This window comes from Enoplosus armatus, chromosome 6, assembly GCF_043641665.1.
Source record: "Enoplosus armatus isolate fEnoArm2 chromosome 6, fEnoArm2.hap1, whole genome shotgun sequence".
In the NCBI taxonomy this organism is placed as follows: domain Eukaryota; kingdom Metazoa; phylum Chordata; class Actinopteri; order Centrarchiformes; family Enoplosidae; genus Enoplosus; species Enoplosus armatus.
In genome coordinates this window covers 19,414,494-19,435,355 of record NC_092185.1, presented here as the reverse complement: position 1 = coordinate 19,435,355, position 20,862 = coordinate 19,414,494, and the positions used below count along the sequence as shown (strand labels likewise).

Genomic DNA, 20,862 nt, shown 5'->3' with positions numbered 1-20,862 from the left:
TGTCACAGATTCGAAGGGAGCTGGGGAAAAAAACATTGTAATTTTCCATCATTGCTGCCACATCTGCCAGCAGAACCGGTATTTGGCCAAGCGAAGGGTGAACAAAACAACACTCACTATCATCTCACTGTCAGGCACGTCCTATCAAAATGCCATGGCTACATGTGAACTTTCCCACCGTGGAGGGATGAATTCACTCTGAGTCATAGAGGAAAGTGACATTAGCTGCAGCCACGTTCAGTGGCAGTGCTTTTAAGTCTGCTATATAAGTCACTTCCTGGGGTTGTGTAAGATCCACTAAACAAAGACATTCCCACAGGTGACATGCAGGGCTGCAGGGGGAGAGGGGCTAACCAGCTGAGTCATGTAGACACAATATGGTGCGGTTCCCACTGAGCTGGTCTGAAAAACTGCTGGGGATCTTATGGAATGTGTTCATGTGTGTTAGTGAGCTAGACAGAGGGGGAGAGAGAGTACAACATTTTGCACCCGTCGCCCTCTACACGCTCACATGAACTATAGAAGACGTACAAAGTGAAGACGTAGCCACAACACTCACTCCAGCTTAAATAAGAAAGCAAACTGTACACATAAAACACGTTAACCAGCCTCACCACATGTTCAGCTCAAATGTCTGCCTGTAACTTATTAGATAGCGGTTAAGCAAAATGAAGAGCAGAGGCAGAGCTGAGGAGGGGTTTCAGTGAACAGCTGCTTTCATTTCACTCTGTAAAATTCTATATAGCAGCAGCATCTGGAGATCAGGCCTTGGCAGGATGAATATTTTAAAGGATTTCAAATATTTGATAGATAATTCTCGCGATGTGATGGATGAAACTGGCCCTGGACCTGAGCAGACACCATCAGTGGAGGCTTCAAATGCGAGACAGGTGGATGTGATTGAAGCAAAAGAAAGAGCAAAAAGCAAACAGTACATCTATTGTCCGATTTGTGGGAAGGGGAAGAGTCTTGCTTTGTGACACTGAAGCAGCATACCTGCGCCATATCATCCAAGCAGTTGAAGATGTACTTGCGAGCCTCCTTGGACTTGATCCCCGTCTCACCCTCGTGGTCCTCTGGAGTCTGCGGGAGACAAGAAGCAGATGTTCCTCTCAAATCCCATCACACTTCCCCTCTGGAAACGCACTATTTACATTTGGCTCATTACAGCCTCTTGTTGTAGATGTGCAGCAGGACCCGGCTTGCCCTCTGAGCAACCCTGGGGTAGCACACAAACACTCATCTAACAGCCAGGGAAGATGGGGGAGGCTGCATGTGGAGGCATATCACCGAGAGAATATACAGAACGTAAACTGCTCTGCACACACACACACACACACACACTTTTTACACAAGTGCACATGGGCACACACTTACGTAAACTATATGAAAATGCACAGACAAGTATAAACACGTGATCATTCTTTTTCAAAGGATGCAAATTTACACAAAACTAATCTGTGTTGACTATAGAAACCTCCTGACTGAACACATGATATTTTTTAATTACAGTCAGCAAAGCAACGCAGCTGCCGCTACATGGAAACACATGGCAAGGTCAGATTAAAGCTGAGCAATCACTCTTCAGAGTGGAAAAAACAAAGTGGTCGGGATGCCTTGTCATTTGATTTTCCACATACCGAAGACACTAGAAAATCATGAGGAGTTACAGCAGCGATGTCAAGTGCAAGCTAACAATCTGTCTCTGCGTCTTCTCCACAATGCTGCTGTCAACTCTTATCTTCAGGAACTCAGAAAACCCCTTGTTTAAACTGACAACAATGTGTTTTAAAGAGGCCTCCGAGGCCCATAGGTCGTACAGTTTTTCAGAGAGGACTTAGAAATTCTTGAATTTGAGCAAAAACATGAAAAAATTGTACCACTTTTACCTGACAACCGCTGAGTTAATACATGTCTTCATTTTTAAAGACCAATCATCAGTTGCTGTAAGTGTTGTATGTTACTGGGATACATAAGAAACGAAAAGAAAGAAAGAAAAGTGAGGTAAGGTAAGGAGGGTAAAGAAGAAAGGAGCGGACCTCCTTATTAGGCGGCCTACATGGAGGGACAGTGGGAGCTGGATTCGCCAAATCCTCTCACACAGACCCATTTTGCTCTCATTACCCTCTCACTTTGTTGACTGCCAGAAACAGGGCCGTCCACGCCTCACACAGAGTAGCCAGAGTTACAGGAGTACCTAGAAGGATGTTCTTGATACTACCAGCTTGGAGTGTGTGTGAGTTTGTGTCCAGCTGTACCTTAAGTCTCCAGAGAGGATAGGTGGAGTCAGGGTCTCTGTTGAAGAACCTGGTGGTCTTTGTCCCTGCACTCAACAGATACTCTGCGGGCAGACCCTGCGTCTGTGAGATGTACCGGATCTGCAAGACAGAAGATGAAAAATGTATCTGAGACTTTTCACATCGCATGCATGATTGAACCATACGCTGCGTTTAATTGGGGAGCACTGTGAATCCTCATCCTACCGATGACAAAAAGAAAAGGCTAAAACTTTCAGATGGATGATCTTTTGGTGGTTTGAAAATCGAGGCTGACATTAACTACTCTAAACTAATCTGGCTGAAATATGCATGGCACCCAAACATGACCTCAGCTCAAGAGTCTAAGATTGGTTTGAGACTTGTAAATGAGACACTTTGCTAAGTTTTCGGGCTTGAGAAAAATCAGGCAAGCTTGTTCAGTGATGGAGCACAACTTGCTCAAGGTTTTCCCACCGAGCCTCGTCTGACTGATAGAGAGCAGGGAACGCAGCAATGTCTTGCTCTGGAGCACAGGGGCTGCGCTAATTGGACAAGTGGCTCTGTGGCATCTGTTCAGATAAACAGGGAGGCTGCGCAAGAATCATCAGGGGCTGTCAGGGGGATTGCAGAAGCATCCCACCCTCCCAAACACACTCACAAGCACACACTCATGGAGAGAGAACACACACACACACACAAACATTACTGCACATGAACTCAGATTCATGGGTATGCTAGCACCCAAACACACACAATCATGAGTTGCTCAGAGGTCAGGAGACAATTTGAAGGTCCAAACAACCATTATATGTTACCTGATCGTACTCTGAGGCTCCAGGGTAGAGGGGCCATCCCAGGAAGAGCTCGGCTATCACACAGCCCAGGGACCACATGTCTATGGCCTCACAGAACGGCAGGCCCAGGATGATCTCCGGAGCCCTGCGGATAGAGAAGACACACAGTGTGGTTAGAAATCGGACAAGTTTCTCGTATACTGAATGTGTAAGACCATACTGAGCAGAGCTGGTGCTATGATGGGATTCTGCTGTGACTGAAAAAGACACAGAAAAATGAGACATACTCTAACTGTGACATGACTATATTGTCATTTTCAATATAAAGTCAAAGCTGCAAAAGCCTTTTGAGGAGCCTCTTCTCACGCTTCCTATGAGCTCATGGAGAGCAGCCCAGTGTAGTACACACAGGTCAGAAGCGGAAATAATCTACGCTGCATATGTAGGAGTGAGCTGGAGACTGTCAACATTCCCAAAGCCAATGCGATTTAATTAGACAACATAGACGCAGACATTTTTGCACACAGACACAGTTCCACAACAAGACAGACAGTTCAATTAATTGTCAATGTCTGAAGGCTGTTATGTTATCTTAACATCGATCACTCAAGGCAGCCTTGAACAAAGCTTGAAAGTCAATAGGGTGTTCCTTTTTCAATCACCCGTTTAGGCAGTTTAGTAACTGATTGATAACCACGCAGGAGCACCAATCACTGAGCCCCATCACTGGTAGTCAGACATGGGGAGTGTTTGGAGGTATGGGGGGTGTGTTTACGGAGTTTAACAGACTGCAGCCACAAAGCAATGTGGAAGCAATTATGCCATAAAAAAAGACCAACATAAATATTGTGTAGAGCATGCAATGAGCTTCATCCGGGCTTTTAGTAGGCTACATTTGAGTTAATAATGCCAGTGCTTCATTCTCAGACACTGGCTTTTTCCAGTCACACACACACACACACACACACACACACACGTACACATGCAGTGAAACACAAAGAGGCCATTTCAGTGGTAGAAGAGATAAATATCTATGATTTGATAAAAAAGAAGACATATTGTTTCAGTTATGTGAGCAGCACTGCAGTCCCAAACAATTTCCAACTTTCATTCAACATGTTTCATATCCTGTCAGAAAGACTAATACACTTCTTGCGAGCTCACGTCTCTGATGGGGCCTTAAAATAACCAAGAACACAGCGACTCTGCTCTCTAACAATCCAAAGCACTTTCAAGAGGTTTTCTGGCTGTCATCACTGTCGGAGGGGGGGGGCTTTTTGGTCTAACATGTTACTTATTGGTAGAGGCAGAGCTCCTGTCTTATCTATAACTTAAATCTAGACTGAACAACTGAAACCATCTATTAATAACATATTAACAGCATGACACACAGATCACAGAAGCTTAAGGCTGATCTTGGAAAGTTTCTCATTCATAGCCGAGTTCGCTGATTGCCGTGACCATGGTAACTAGGCTAGCACACCCCCCTAAGCCTAGGCGGGCTCTGGCAGGGCTTCGGTCGCAGAGAGAGAAACGAGGGGGCCTGGCCTTGGTCCTGCTGGAACTGTAGGTACCAGGGAAACAGAGAATGTGGAAAACAGCATGGGGGGACGCTGTAGGACTGTATAGGCCTGTAGGGGGGGCGATGGGTGAGCGGTCCGAGGGCAGCTTGGGGGGGGGGGGGGTTTGGAGGAGAATGAATAAACATACCACACATACTTAAAAGCTAATTTCCAACTGTAGCTCCCTGCCCTCTATTCACTGATGAAAAGGCAAAATGACAAGAGGGCACAGGCGATTCACTGTATACTGAGATATGTCTAACATAGAAAGGCAGGAGACACGGCGAGGATAGACGAGACACTGCGTAAGAGAAACAAAACCGGAAGACGAGGAAGAGAGTTCAAGAGAGGCAGACACACAAATAAAGCAAATGAGGGGGAGCAGTGCCTCGCTCAGTGAAGAGCTCCTGTCACAGAAGGTGGTTATTGGGGTCTCGAGGCAGCAGTGGAACAGACACCAAGACAACACTCTAGCAACAGTATCTTAGGGCACCATTACACACCGATACAAAGACACCTTCACACACAATGAGCCGAGACGTCTATCAAGGGGGCTGTCAAAGAGGCATAGAGGAGCCTGCTAGGAGGCAATGGCAGAGGGAACAGCGAGGTCCACTGAAGGTAGGTAAGAGAAGAGATGGACACCTCGGACCGGGGTCAGCGCCATCGCCCTCGAACAGCCTGTTAGAATGGCTGGAGTCTCACTGTGGACGTAATGGAGAGGGAACAACAACAGCTGCACACACATGTGGACAGGTACACCACCACCACACGGAGAGTTAAGCACACTACAAAAGTTAAAGTCGAAACTGTTAGGAGTGGCCTTCCAGTGAGGTTGTGTGACCCTTTTACCTTCAGCAGGAGACGTGCTCAATCACACTTGAGGTATCCATAAGCAAATGTTCATAAACATACTTAACCATCCTATTATGCAGCTTTGCTTTGGGGTCTCGGTCAATTTAAAGTCTTCAGAAACTAAAGTCAAGTCACTTAAACACTTAAACAAGACAAAAACTCCTTGACAAACACAGAACAATACACTGAAGTTTGTGAGTATTATGTTCTATTTATATATTCAAATATGATTGTTTGTGCTTTCAACTGCTTATCACGCTGTCTGTGCCAAGTAGACACAAGCAGCACTCCATCATCATCATCACCACAGAAACTGCATTATTTTTATTTTTACGATACAATGAAACCAATATACTGTGGCAGCCGAGCATTTGTCACCTAAATAGGATTCCCACATTCCTACACAAAAACACAAAAACATATACCCCCTTATGTGCACGGAGTACGAGTTCGAGGCTGTTTTCACAACATGAGGCTGTTTTTTTGACTCAGCTGTGAGGAAATTCTCCCCATCAAAACGCATTGTGGAGATGAAAGCCGCAGGAAACCCTTTCATCAGATGGTCCTTCAGATCACTGTGACTCCAGCGGACACATGCAGACCACAGGACCGTCAACCCCCCAACCCCCACCCCGTTTTTTTTTTTTTTTTTTAACAAAACACTGAACTAAGTAACTTCCAACACCAATCACCATCATGGTATCTAATTCATACTAGCTCATAAAAAAGCAAAAACTGAAAGTGGGGCTAACCCAGTGCCACATTTGATATCAAAGAAAGGTGGTTCATTACAGTCTTCGACAAAATCTACTTTCATCGTGTTATTAGTGCTAGGACTTTACCTTCTATGCATGTGTGTATAGCTGTTTGCCTCGACCACATGGACTTTGTGTGAGATGGAGAGATTTTGTTATTGTTGATGTTATGCTTGGATCCATTTCCGCCTGAACCTTCCTGGGTTATGCTCCAGTGCTCTACTTAGCGTGTTCTCATCGCTCCTCTACCTCTCACAGAAAGCTCCTCCCGTTCAGCGAAAGACAGAGAGAGTGAGAGAGTGAGAGAGCAAAGGAAGGAAGAGAGAGGGAGTAGCATTGTTGCTCTTGATATGAAACCACAAATGCAAATCTGCCCCTACCAGTGCACCGCTGCCATCGCATGCAAAGCACCCCACAGCTGCTGCTGATGCAGGGCTTTCACTGGCAGTGATAAACAGCACACACATCTGTGCAGCTCACAAACCTTGCTCCTTTCCTGTCCCTCTTTCCTTCCTAGACTAGTAAAGTGCAAGAGATTGACAATTCATGCAGATAGGACCCTTTTCGATGCTAAATAGGATGCCATAGTCAATCTCTCTCACAGGTAAAACAGCACACGAGCAGCCAGGTGTTCAGTGGTCACATTTTTGGTTTTTGACTGTTTCAAGACATAACTAAATCCCTTAAACAAAAAAAGGAGGGTGGGTCTGAACAAGACTCAAGAGTCCACAGCCATGCTAGCTGCTCTGTGAGGCAGTTCTTTTAGGTAAAAGTTAACGTCATTTAGCCTCATAATGATAAGGCTAACATGCAGTTATGTTCAGCATGTATAATGTTGCACTATTGGCAATCCATCCAATAGTTGTTGACACATTTCAATCTTAGCCACGAATGTGAACCTCATGGTGGAACTAGAGGAACGTCAGGGGTTCACATTGCCATCCATAGAGCCACACCGCTAGTGTGGCTAAAAACTACTTTCTTGTCCAGAAATTGAGGCTGCTTGGATACACCATCTGAGCGTGCTACATTCAGCTGACACTGCCAATTTATCACCCTTTAAGCTGCACCCCACCTCGCTCATCTCCAGTTGGCATGGCTACCATAGACAGTGCCTCTCAGAGGGTGGCAGTGAGCTTCTCGCTGCAGACCATAGATGTCACATACAGTACAGACGGTGTGCAAACCACCGGCTAGCCTAAGGCTTTCTCTGGATTTCAATGGGGACCCAACTGCATGAGAGGCCTCAGTGTTCAGGCTAGTGGCTCTGACAGCACTGGCCCTTGACAAAAGAAAGAGGGAGGGCGGGATGGAGAGGGGGAGAGAGAGAGAGAGAGATAGAGAGAGAGGGAGGGAGGGAGTCTGCATGCTGACATCCTCCCAGCTGGCCTGGTCATTGATGAGCCCCAGTCCCCTTGGGAGCCAGAGATGGCACGACTCATGAATGGGGCCTTTCTTCTGCCACCCCAGCCCACCCCTACACCTCAGTCCCTTCACCCACCCCCTCTGCAAGCCCAGCCAACCCCTTCACCTCACCCTGCCTCACCATCCACCCCCTCCTTACAACCCCTCTGCCAGCAAAACCCCCTTCAAACCCCTCAAACTAGGGCGCCAAGGCCAGGTTAGTGCTCCCTCCCCGCTCGCCTGTCCGCCCTCTGCTCTGCTGAACCGTGCCTGCGCTTGGCTGGCCTGCCAGCCCACACACACACATAAACACACTCGCACAGACACACGCACAGCTGACATCACAGGCTGTGTGCATGTCAGGATGTATCCATCAGGCTGACCTTCCCTTAGCTTGGCTCCAGACTGGAGACTGATGGATCTCTGGAACCCTGCAGCATTTACACACATATAAATGCACAACACAAACACACGCACACAGGTCAGCCAGTCTGTGGTAATGGGTTAGATCTCTTTCCTTTCCGTTTCAAAGACTTCGTCATTGGCCCTTATGTAACTATGTTTTATTCAATAGGCAGGCAGTTATAAGTAGAGTAGCATAAGAGTAGCATGCATACTGGAGGTAAATAAGATCTTACATACTGGGTATGTAAGAGCATTGTTACGACATAGTGCTGGTTGGGGGAGAGATAGCTGTCCAGTGCAAACAGGAAAAAGCACTCCATGAGAAAAGAGCCTGCCATTAACTTTTCTCCCCTGTATCTCCTTCTCTTCTTTCCATTTCCTCCTTCTCTTTGCCTCTTCCCCTCTCTCCATCCCACGCTTTGCCCTTGCCTAATGTAAAAGGCTCGGGCTGGTGCTGTGAATGACTCCCTTCCTCCCCCAGGGTAATCATCTACATATTCATGGCCTCAAAGGTTCCTCCACAGCCTCTTTGAAGATGCACCATAGAGAAGCACTTTTCTAGATATATTGCATGGTGGTCGCTGACTGTGAAATCAATGTGCAGAGTTACATCCCCTACCGTGCACCTGTGGCTCGCAGGAACCCACCCTAACCCAAGACACACACACACATCCATATACACTATACCTTCCCAACGGCTCCACCTGCTCTCATCACATCAGAAATTGCAGCACAGTGCTCACGCCAGGCATAGCAGTGCTCATGTAAATGCACATTTATGTAGGCAGATGCAGGTAGATGGCATTCAAATTTAGAGACTGGGTGTTCCAGGTGGTTAAGGGGTGGAAAGCGGGAGGGGGGATATCTGGACAAGGCAAACTTTTTCACAGTCCTTGAGAAATGTTGTCTCACTCCCTTAACAGGGGCGACATTCCTGGTGTTCAAGGTCCTAGAAAACAGGCCTCCCTCTCTCTTTTTCTTTTTCTCACTCTCAGAAAAAGGCAGGGCAAAAGCGCTGACGAGGCTGCCACTGTTTTACCTGTTAAAGTATTAGCATTTCCTGTGGGTCTGGGAATGGATTTCAACAAGGCAAATGAAAGCCTGTGGAAGGAAAGAAGGAGAGAGAATGTTTCATACAAAAGGATGGGACTATCATGATAATGCAAAAAGCAATAGGGAAACCTGCAGACACGTATTAGCAACTAACATTCTCAACTTCAACAGACGTTGGGATTACAACTCAAAAGCATCATAGCAGGCTAATGTAAAATATGGGTGACAGCTGCAGTGTATGGCCATGCTGATTCCACACAACCTGAAGTGCAGTTCAGCTCAGCAGCCTCAGAGGGAGTGAACTGTAACTGAGAGCTAACATAGATAGCATTTATACATACAAAGGTTGTCCCCTCTCCCTGTCCCAGTCTCACCATCTCACATTTAACTGCTCCCTCCTCTTTGAGGCATTTTATATAATGAAATATTCAGTGGCCGGAGAGCCACCTCTGTCACTGTGGCACACATGGCACATGGAGCCCTGTCGTCACAGCGTGGCACGGTCAATATTAGCACACAGGATATGCCACATTCTCTCACATGGCATCACCCTATGTCATTACACATAAGCTGTTTTTCAGATGACTGTGTTCACAGCAGCGTTAGATAACATATCAGATTTACTGTTAGGTAACATAGAACATCAAACACACATTTTATTGGCCGGGCAATACATTTGCTGCTATGGGGACTTTCTCCCCCCCTTGGAGAAGGAGTGTAGCACCCTTTTCCACCCGCACCCTCTCTCTGTCTTCTCCCTCTGCTTGCGAAAGCTTCCATTAGCAACGCTAACATATGCAAAACCCAAACAATGAGCGCAGCAACAGCGCAGCTCAGTTGTTCGTTTAGGCATCTATATGCAGTGCTTCATCGTTCCTGGTTGGTAATTGCCTCTTTCCTGTGGTTATTATTATTCACCAGCATGCGGCTGATCCTATAAGTAATACATCTCATTTCCACCTGCAACCAGCGGGCTCTCCCTGGCTCTCTGCGGTACCTTCTATGCCCCCAACCCCCATCGCCTGGTGCAGGGGTCAAAGGGACAGACCTCTTGCAACTGAGTGGAGATGGAGAAGGAAAACGATAGAAAGGAGATGAGGCAGGGAAAGATGGAGAGGGTGGGGTGGGCACAACAATGGAAGATGGATACCCTCTCGATCAACACCCACCTACACACACATGCACACATATTCTCTCCCTTCTACCTCTCTTGTCAAAGGGAGAAATGCTGGGAAGGATTTGCGATCGGTAAATGATGGCTGATATGTCATACAGTGATGGCTCTCTGCGCAGACAGCCTGGAGAGAAGATGTAGGGGACGCAGAGAGGGAGCCTCAAGTCTCTCCAGCCCTATTAGGGTAGTGGACTGACAGTCAGACAGTATTAGGCCGGTCTACCAGCCACTGGCCAGACTCTGACCCAACCCTCAGGCATGTGCAGCTCTGCTCTGTCAGACTTGAGTCTCCATGAAAACCAGACTTTAGTGGAATCTCTAAACAATGACTTGAAAATGGGTAATTGATATCACATCCTGGCAGTAAAAAGTATATCTAACAAGAGAGAGTTTCTTGGAAAGTATTAAACCACCGCTGCTGACCCTTCAGAATGATGCCATTGCACCCTCATACTCTTTTAGTCACTACTCTCCACAGTCAACAAGCCCAGAGGAAATATGTGGGTCACGCAGAGAGCTCGCTAGGAGTGGGTGAAGCCAATCTAAAGGCAGAAATGCAGACAGACGATAACACATTTTAACATGCAGTCACTCAGTCAACCAGCATAACCAGCTGGCAAGCCTGTCACCATGGCTGAGACATTCACCAAAACAGACAGGAGAGCAGAACACAGGCAGCGAGATGCAGTCTGCAGACGGGCACAGGGAGATGAGATTGTGTCTGCTCGTGGCAGCGGGATGCTTAAACCAAAGCCTTGATCACTTCAGCAAATTAGAGTGTACGAGGGAGAGCTAGACTTCAATCTTTGTCGGCTCCGATCCGTCCAGCACAGAGGGGGCAGCGCAGAGCTCAGGCCTAAACTGCTAAATAGACTATATATCATATCACAATATTCTATCACTGCCTTTCAGTTGAAAAGCTTAGCATTTCAGTAATGTAAACTGCTGGCCAAACCAATCACAATCTCATCTGCTTGCCCTCTCTGGTGGTTTGCCTGTATTTTCTGCTGTCCGGTTGATGGGCATTATTATTGTTTTATGGTGTAGTTTCTTCCAGCAGTTGCTTTAGTCCAATACATTCCAGAGCAAGAAATTGCAAGGCTCAGCATCGATATGTCCCATTCTGTTGATTTAGGGGGACGAAGACAGAGATCAAGTGATGGGGGAGAGGAAGAGGGGGGGCACAATCAATGTGGTTGGCTAGCGGAGCCGTACATACTGGATATGTGGTAAAACAACAGACAATGTCCATTTGAAATGCGGCGCCGGAGAACATATAGCTGGGAGCCACGGGGGCGCCATCCTACCGTTGTAACGACATATGTCTCCCTGCCATTCAATACACACAAAACACGCGTGCACACGCGCAGTTTCAATCATAAATGCGGCTGTGGTTGACTAGTTCCTTATTTCTGGGGCAAGTGAAAGAGCACATGAGGGAGACATTTGCAAGGCAGACTGAAAAACACTCCTCCACCTTACCCCGCATCCCGTCATGTGCTGACATACAGTACACACGCTACATTTCTCTACCTCCACCCATCCCCCCTCTTCACCCCTCCCTCTCTCTATCACTATCCCTTGTTTGACTACCGTCTTCCTTCCTCCCACCCAGTCGGGCAGTAATACCATCTCCTGCCTAATCAAATTCTGCTGTGTGTGACATGAATTCTCGGTGCCCAAGGCTGCGCTGCCTCGCGACAAGCTACAGGGCCACAGAGAGCTGTAACTAAACCTCACACAGGTCCTATGGAGCAGCTCCCCATCTCTCTCTAAAATTTAACACAGGGAGAGACCTCCTGGATGTGATTCCCCAGGCCTGCTCCTTCTTCCTATCGGCCGGTTTCCTTGCCTCAGTGTGTCTGTCTGTCTATATACAGTGCTTCTCTCTTCATTGTGGTGCATGTGTGTGTGTGTGTGTGTGTGTGTGTGTGTGTGTTTCAGTGAGTCCCCAGAGTACAGCAGGCTCACGGTTAATTAGAGAGTGGATAGGACGGAGTGACAGAGGCTGATCACGATTGTCACCCAGATGTGGTCAGAGCTTAATCCAACACAATGACATGATCATACTTGCATGACAGCTATCACATAAGCATACAAAAAAATGCATCCTTAAACACACACAGACACACACATCCTCCAGAGTGTCCTTCAGGAAAGGTGAAGCCTCTACCGATCATGAGTCTTCCGTCCTCAGACTCATGTCCCTCTCTCTGCCCCAGCATGCAGCCTGCCTGCTGTGCCTTCAGACACTGTTAACGCCGTTTGTCACGCTGCATTCTGCCCTGACAAGAATTAGAAATGTCATCACGTAGAGAAACAACAGCAGGAGTATTAAGGCTTTAGGGAGGAATTTGGACAAATAGGCCGTTCCCTCATAGCCTCATCAGAAGCCAGTCTAAGACAAACGAAGGGAGACAGATAGTGTTGTGTGTGTGGTGTGTCTTTGGACAGGAGTTTCTCCTGTCGGATCAGTCCTGGGAGAGACAAAGCCATGTCATGAAGGGGACAGGTGTTTGCTTTTGTGTTTGTGCTTTCTTTCTCAAAGTTTAAGCCACGTTAATATACACGGCTAGGGCTAAGAAACTACTACAGGTAATAAATGTTTTCACATACATTCATGGACATGTGCATGCATGGATTTATAAAAATCAGGCGATGAGTCTCAATTTCATTCAATATTAGCCACAGTCCTCCCCTTTACACTAAGAAACAGCAAATACAATCATTTCCCCAACCTAAACAGTAAATCTCTATCTGAGCCACATATGAATCAGAAACAATATGTAATTCAGCCTTTAATCACTGCTACTTGTGTTTGTGTTGCCACTGCATGGGGAAATGCAGTGTGAACTCTTCTCTTATAGAGCAAGCAATAATAATAGGAGATGTCTTCAAAAACAATCAGTCACAATGACAGGTAATTAATTTGGCCAAGCAACAGTGCCCTGCAGTCATTTGTAAGTATAGTCACAGTTAATCACCTCTCAATGACAATACCCCTGTATTGTTTTTTCCTTCCCTCTGTCACATGGAGAGTGATAATTTTCTCCCATCCCCTATATGGTCTACCATGACAAACAGTGAAGGCATGCTCGGCATTTAATATGCCATACATTGTCTATTGAGGGAAAACAATTACTGTACAGCAACAATCAATACAGCATTATCCTTTTCATGTAGCCATACTTGAAGACTCAATTATTATGGACAAAATGACATTGTTATTTCTGCCGCTGTGGCCTGACTCAAGGAGAAAGCTGACAGCTTTGATTCCATCTAAATAGTCATTTGAACAAAACTCAGATTGCGCTATCTATACTGGCTATCAAATTGTTTTGTCCACTATGTATGCAGGGAGGGGGTAGCTTACACATGTTTATGTGTCTGATTGAGGTAGGGACTGACATAAATGAATTATCTTAATCAGGCTGCCATGTAAGTATCACTGTGGCGATTGAGGGGGAAATCAACGTAAGAAGGATCATTGTTGTGGATTTGCGATTGTAAAGACAAGTGACAGTGAGGGTTGATATCCCAGAAGATGTACATACTACCTCTGATCAAGGGGTTAAAACTAGAAACAAGGGACTTTGCTGGTTCTGGGCCAAGCTGGCTAAGAGTTAGTGCTGAAATTATTAATTATTTTAATTAATCTGTTAGTGACAGTGAAATATGCCCATCACAATTTCCCAGAGCCCAAGGGGACGTCTTCAAATTGCTTTTTTGTCAGATCTAATGTGGTTTGAAATATGCAGTCAAAATTATAAGATTACTTGATTATTGCTTAATCCAACTTCCATGAAGCAAACCCAGTTAAAACACATGAGTGGAAACACTGCATGTGAGACAAAATGAATGGAGGGCACCTTGTGGTTTTCTGAAGGCTAGACAAGTCAAATTACACTTAAACATGATAGTCTTTGGTTTCTATTCCCCCCTCAAGTTAAAAACCTATAAACAAAGATACAGACAGGGGGAAAGGTCAATGTTTACAAGCCAAACGGTAAAGTATAAAAAGAACTGATAGCACCACCTGAGACTGGAGACTGCTGCCCTTGGGAGTCTAATGACAGACAAGATTGTTCAGCTCTTTCATGGATGCAGAGATTTTTTTTCCATGACAAGACATACCAGGGAACGACTGACAAATATGCTTTCAACATGGTTTGCATGTGATAAAAACATTCCACACAGATATGCATGTCCTGTGACAGCTCTATAACTGATGGTTGCCTTCCTTAACCAGGTGTTTTCCTGTCTTAGTGTACCTTGCCCAGAGGGAAGACCGTCCCCTCTCACTGAACACACACACACACACACACAACAAAGGCATTCTGGCTCTGAACATTTCCTTTTGTTGTGGAGTCGGAGGCAACAGACAGTTTTACAGTACAAGCAGAGACTGTGGAGCAGCAGCACTGGAGGTGCCTGCTGGAGTCAATGTGAATTTTAAACCAGTGCTAAACATGACACATTTACGATTTCTCAGGCAAGAAATCATATCACACTGAAGGCTGTGTACAGAGGAATTCTCTCTTTCTCGTCTATTTGTCTCCCTCTTTCCTTCTTTTCTTCCTCTCTCTCCGCTCTCCTTCTTTTTCTGTCTGTGTGAGCGCTCCGAGGGTGCTGCTGGAGGGAGTCCAAAAGGACACAGTGTGAAATGAACACAGCTCTGACCTCCCAGACACCCCCGACACAGCCAATCAGATCACTTCTCCCCGACACATAGGGCACTATAATTGGTTGGAGGGTGGGAAATATGACCAGTGGGGATTTCGAGTGGCGGGAAAAAGGGGAGGGAGTGAGGAGGAGAGGGGGAGGGGGGCAAGGGAGTGGTGCCACAGCTCCTCAATGCACTTTAAGCGACCCTTTGCCCAGGACAGGACAGGAAATCTCCAGAACAAAAGCTAGCTGTCATCTCCGCCTGACAGGCTCGCTCTGAACAAAGCTGCTCTCAGCTGACTGGCAAACCGACCAATCCTTAAGGGAGGTAGCTTGTTGTAATCTGGTTCTGTCTCACATTCCAGACGTCTCTGGTGAGCGAGGCGAAAGAGCGTGCCCTGAACCCTCAAACAGGAAATGAGTCCGAATGTCGTTCCTTACCCTGGGATGGGGCCTCAGCTGTGGCCAGTAAAGGGTTGGAAACAACATTGCATGTATAAATACAAACATGCCCATCAGCTGATATACACACAGAGACAAAAACACAAAAAAGCATCCACGAATGACCTCTCTGTTTCCTCTCTTCTCCTTCTCTTAACACATAGGTATGGATGTGCACACGCCCTTCTCCCAGACATCACTGCTTTCAGCTGCATGCCCCGGGCCTCCTCTCCAGCCCAAACCCAGACTCACATCAGCCACATTCCACAGCCTACCGAATCCCCCAGGGGCAGCTTCACAGCTGGGCACTGAGCTGGGCTGTTCCCTGCCTCCCTGGTTCGCCTTTCCCCATCACCATCCCCTCCTTTCCCCCTTCTGCTCACCATCTTATACCCTGTCAAACACAACATATCCTTCTTTCACCCCTGCATCAGAGTGATTGTCCTGCTCCTGCTGCCATCGGCTCATTCGCAGTTTACATGATGAAGTTAGACAGAATGTTAATGAGTTCTTTCAAAATTCTGCTGTTATTGAATACCGTTTTATTCTCTTGTAGCAGCAGTTTCTTTTAAGGTGTGTCATGTTGACAGGGGTAAAAAGACGTGTCAGGAAACAGACTACACAATCTAATAACTTCATCTGTGACTGTGAAGCTATCGTGTTGCCAGCAAACAGCAACAGCAGTCGATATATGAAACCGACCCCATAATGCAATAAATAAAGGTATGAGACAAGTTGCGAAGCCCCACAGAAACAGGACCCTGGTGAGATCGTAAGAGGGGACCATCGGGAACTTCAGTTCGGGGGTACGACACCTCTCTCCTCCCAGACTATACTTACAACCAGCTCAACAGTGACATTAAGAGGGTGGGTGCTATCATTAAACTCTAAAAAAAAATCCACCAAAGGTGAGAATGTGTTGACTGATAGTGGAGTCAAGTCTGATTAAATATCAGCATTAAAATATACTCCAAAAGTTGCCACAGTAACTCTAAGATCCAGGAGAAAAAGCACATTTCACACAGTTTTAACCTGTAAGAAATGTGCAGAGATGCATTTTGGAAAAAAACACTCGCGAAGAAGCCTCAACGACATGTGTTGTTCCTGTCCATGAGGTTCTCCCTGGCTCCAAAAATGCGAAACAATTACATACAGCAGGCCAATTGGGCAGAAAAGCTGCATCCACACACCTGACAAGCACAGCAAAATACCCCCAACTAGCAGTGCATTTGCATGTCTCTGAGTCTCTGTGAGTGTGCATGCACATGTGGGTGTATTATTTAGTGTTCATGGATGTGTGTGTCTGTAAATAGTTAAGGCCAGGCTCTGTTTCATCATTTCAGTAAATGCCACGCAGTATATCAGCCTAACTGCATACGTCTCGAGCTATTTCCATATCTGTAATAGAGAAAGCCCATCTCCCATCAGAGCCGCTCCTCCACTCCGCTCAGAGAGCCCAAATAACACACAAATGTGCACACACACACTGCATCTCTGATGAGCTGACACAGAAAACTAGATTTATTAAGGGGAGGGAGAGAAGGAGAGACGCAGAGGGTGTGTGAGGGTGTAATTTCAGCAACGGACACAGGTTGTTGTAGACAAAAACACACACAATCACACACACACACACACACACACACACACACACACACAAAACACAATGCCCCCCCACAATTGCAGCCATAAAGTGCATCACTCTCCTCCAAGAGACCTGTTTATTTCAGACCTGTGACACAAAAGCCACAGCGGCATGCAGGCTTATCTCTGCACATCCCTTGAAACGCAGCACAGCCCCCAAAAGAGCTCCCCGGCGCTCCACATGCCACTTTCAATTAGTTCCACAAAGAGAGTCTTCCTCTACCAAAAGGAAGATGGGAGCTCATTACTGAATTCCTCTCTACTCTCGCCTTTGAAATATAGATCAGGAGGCTACGTCTGACTGCTGGGGCCCTGGATGTGCCACTTGCCGACCATGCCACACCAGTCCAGAGCAGATGAGCACAGAGTGCCGTCTCATGGATTAGCCACTCCTCAGGTTTAACAGCCCCTACAGCTTACCCTCTATCTCACCATTAGCCCTCTGCCTACCCCTCCTTCTCTCATTTGCTTTCTCTCTGCTCCCTCTTTCTATCTCTCTCCCCACTAAACAGGCTCCCTGAAGCCACAGCTCTCAGCACTAAAACCCACAAATGGGAAAATACCAGTTCTAATAATCTGATGAGAGCGTAAGAGAGCAGCAGCGGAGGAAATGTGGATATCATATCGCACAGTGGTGCTATTATAGTGAGCGTCGACACAGAGGCAGGGGCTGATAAGGCCATGCAAATTCATTCAGGTATTCTAATGAAGCTAAAGCATAGCAAAGCTGCAAAGGTGGGCTTCTGTGGAAATCAGCTGTTGTGTAGGAGTTCATTAAGGTTAGGTTTTGACACATTAAAATCCAGAGATTCAAAAGTACCCAGTGATAACAAATGTGATGTGACTGCTAATAAAGTAATGCATGCCAATTGTGAATTATTCGGAACGGTGACACATAGTAACAATGCTGTTATAAAACATGGCAGCTGCATTTGCCCTGAGATTAAACAGTCAGTGGGAATCTATTTCTTATCTGGCCGGAGCAGAAAACACAATAGCCACCATGAGGCAGCGATGCTAGTTAATGGTTTCCCCTCGGGACCAAAAACAGCACGTTCACCAACATCTAGCTGTTTACTTTTTTGCCTGATAATCTCATTAACTGCACACAGACCTCCACGCTGCTGCGCTGCATTCAAAACACTGCACGCATGTGTGTGTGTCCAGTATGCACGTAGCCAGTGTGACATCTTCATCTACTGACAGTATGTTAATACCTTCAATTAACAACTTCCATTAGCGCCATCCTCGGTGGAACGCCACCAGCTAGGTTACAAACAGGCAGTTAATTAGAGGGTATTGGCTGAAACTAGAGGATGACCATTAGGGGTCGCGCATGGGAAGAGACACGCGACCCGCTGACACTTTTGTTTTTCGGGGGAAAAAAAATGAAATCATTTTGTTGTGCCCTCCAGTTACTCATTTCCTCCCTTGTCAATCAGCAACAATGTACAGAGGTATCAGACACAGGGGTAGAAGTTTCGGTTGCTAGGCCATTGATGGAGATTCAGTGTAGCAAATGGGATAGAGGGAGGGGAGGAAGTGGAAGAGGTAGGAAGGGAGGAGTGGGTGGTTGTAATGGCAGACAGAGAAGAGGGGTATATGGTCTTCATACTCTCTGATTCGCTCTCTATGCAAATCACAACAATCACAGGAAATGCCTGGGCCTTGGCTCCAGCTAATTGCCACGGCAATAACAAAGGAGGGCTTCCTTTGAGCGGAGAGGCAAATTAAACATTAGTTTAGAGTTTTCTTGGAGACCGAGGGATGTTATAATTACCCAGAAACCAACACATCAGCACTTTGCACGCCACGCGTCCCACTCTCGCAGCCTGGCGCAGGAAAACAAATGTATCTCATATTCTGGGAGAGAGGCATTTGGGGGGTGGGTGGGTGGAGGAGAGGAGTACCAGGAGGGAGATGGAGCAGGGGCGGGGGGGAATGGAGGGGAGAAGATAGTGAAGGGCATGGAGATGGGGATGAGAGCAGAAAGCAGGGGATGGGGGAGGACAGAGATGGAGAGAGAGGGGGATAATGAGGGGAAAGGAGGTGGAGAATAGGCCGTCTCGCCAAACCACTCCATGCTGGTAGTGAGGCATCAAAATGTACACCCACTATTAGCATATTGACCCCACCCCTCTCCTCTGGCCTTTTTCCCCCTCATTATCATCAGGCGTGGTGCATGGGACACAGGAAACACAAACCGAGCTCATTTCCCATCACGTTAGCCTAAATGTCACGCCGGCAATGAAATGAGAGCACCGAACAAATGTGCCGTGCAAATGTGCACGGGCGGGTTTGGCCGTCTAGCTGGCCACCTAAGGGTTAAGTCTGCGAGCACTTTATTAATGTGGGTCGGTGCAGCGGAGCATGTTGCAGGCGAAACAAACAAGGCTGGATCTCACTGAGATATGCAACCATGGAAACTTCAGGAGACGTCCTTGGATCTCTTTCCCTCCGGGGGAGGGAGGCAGAGTCCCTGCCCCAGTCAGGAGGGCCGACATTGGGCCTTGAGCGATGTGATGTGTCCTGGATGGCTGGTTCTATGTTTGATCTATGTCTGAGGGCAGCAGCAAATCCTGACACATTCACCCAGTCTGTCTAACCTAAATGTTCATTCAAAGGGCCTGTCTCTCCCTGCAGCCAGAGCCTGCCCTCTGTCTGTAGGTCTATTTGTCTGTTTCTTACCAATCTGCTAGATGGCCAGTCTGTCTGTCTGTCTCCCTGCTGGTCTATCTGGTTTTAGCGTCTGTCTATATGGCTGTCTGACTGTTAGTAGGTCAGGTCTGCATGCTTGCCAGACAGTCTGCCTTCCCTCACACAGTATGGATGCATGAACTCATACGAGCCACTGACCATGCCCTGGAAATCTAATCATCCAGCACAGTTGGATGTTTGTTTGTGCTTGTACACACAGATGTGCATACAGGAGTGCAAACAGCCAGCCATGTACACAAACAAAATGAGTCCCACCCAGCCATGATAGGAGTATTTTATTTTTTTCTGTAAACCCGGGCCTGGCTGTTATGTGCTCTTGTTAGTATTTGTGCTCAAAAAGCACAGGTTGTGTGTTGTATTAGTCACACAAGGCTAACCCCTTTCTCACTCTATACACCCATTTGCAAACGCACACACACACAAAGACACACACATATGCACAAATCCCTCTACGTCAGCAAGCCAAACTCATAAAACACACACTCTCTAATTGGCATGTAGTAATTTTGCTAGCTCCTATAATAAAGAAACTTTTTTCTACCCCAATTACTTCTCCATGTTTATGTAATGGGGCTTGTTATTTTCTGACTTTTAATATCCATCCTCATATAACTGTAAACTATGTGAATAACAGCATTAATAGACCACAGGTCCTCAAGGATTTGTTACTTTTAGGGGAATCAGGGTTGCAGTGATACAGTGTTTGCAAGCAATCCAGAGCAGTGACATCAGTTAATTACATAAATTGGAGCGGGATCAGGCCAGCAATGAGAGAGATTATGACACAAGGGCAGACTGAATGGCTGGAGGGACACAGCCCAGTGTTTCTGACACCAGCATTCAGGGAAAGAAGGAATTACATCACTGTGTTGGGGTTATGTAAAACACTAGACCTGCTGTAAGACTCAAGCCCCCTCTGAGGAAAACATTTAGAAGGAAACTACTCCTTAGGAGGGACGAACTAAGAGATGGCCTATTCAGCTTAACCAGAATGTTTCTCTTTGTGTTCAGGTCAGCCATGGACATCATGAGGAACAATCAAGAAAAGCAGAGTGAGTTAACTTTTGAATCAATCTATATTTATGCATGTGAAGAAAACTGCAAGCAAATCCACCAGTATCTCTAAGGGTACTGACA

General features: G+C 46.5%; 1 protein-coding gene across 1 annotated transcript in view; it reads right to left on the bottom strand.

Moving 5' to 3' along the window:
- hipk2 (homeodomain interacting protein kinase 2) overlaps positions 1–20,862 on the bottom strand; it is a 64,964-nt gene that overhangs the window by 13,680 nt on the left and 30,422 nt on the right. The window contains exons 4-6 of the mRNA XM_070906842.1: positions 3,074–3,197; positions 2,259–2,378; positions 997–1,083 (exon numbers count right to left, since the gene is read on the bottom strand). Coding sequence (XP_070762943.1) covers positions 997–1,083; positions 2,259–2,378; positions 3,074–3,197 — 331 coding nt within the window. The remainder of the gene's footprint in view (positions 1–996; positions 1,084–2,258; positions 2,379–3,073; positions 3,198–20,862) is intronic.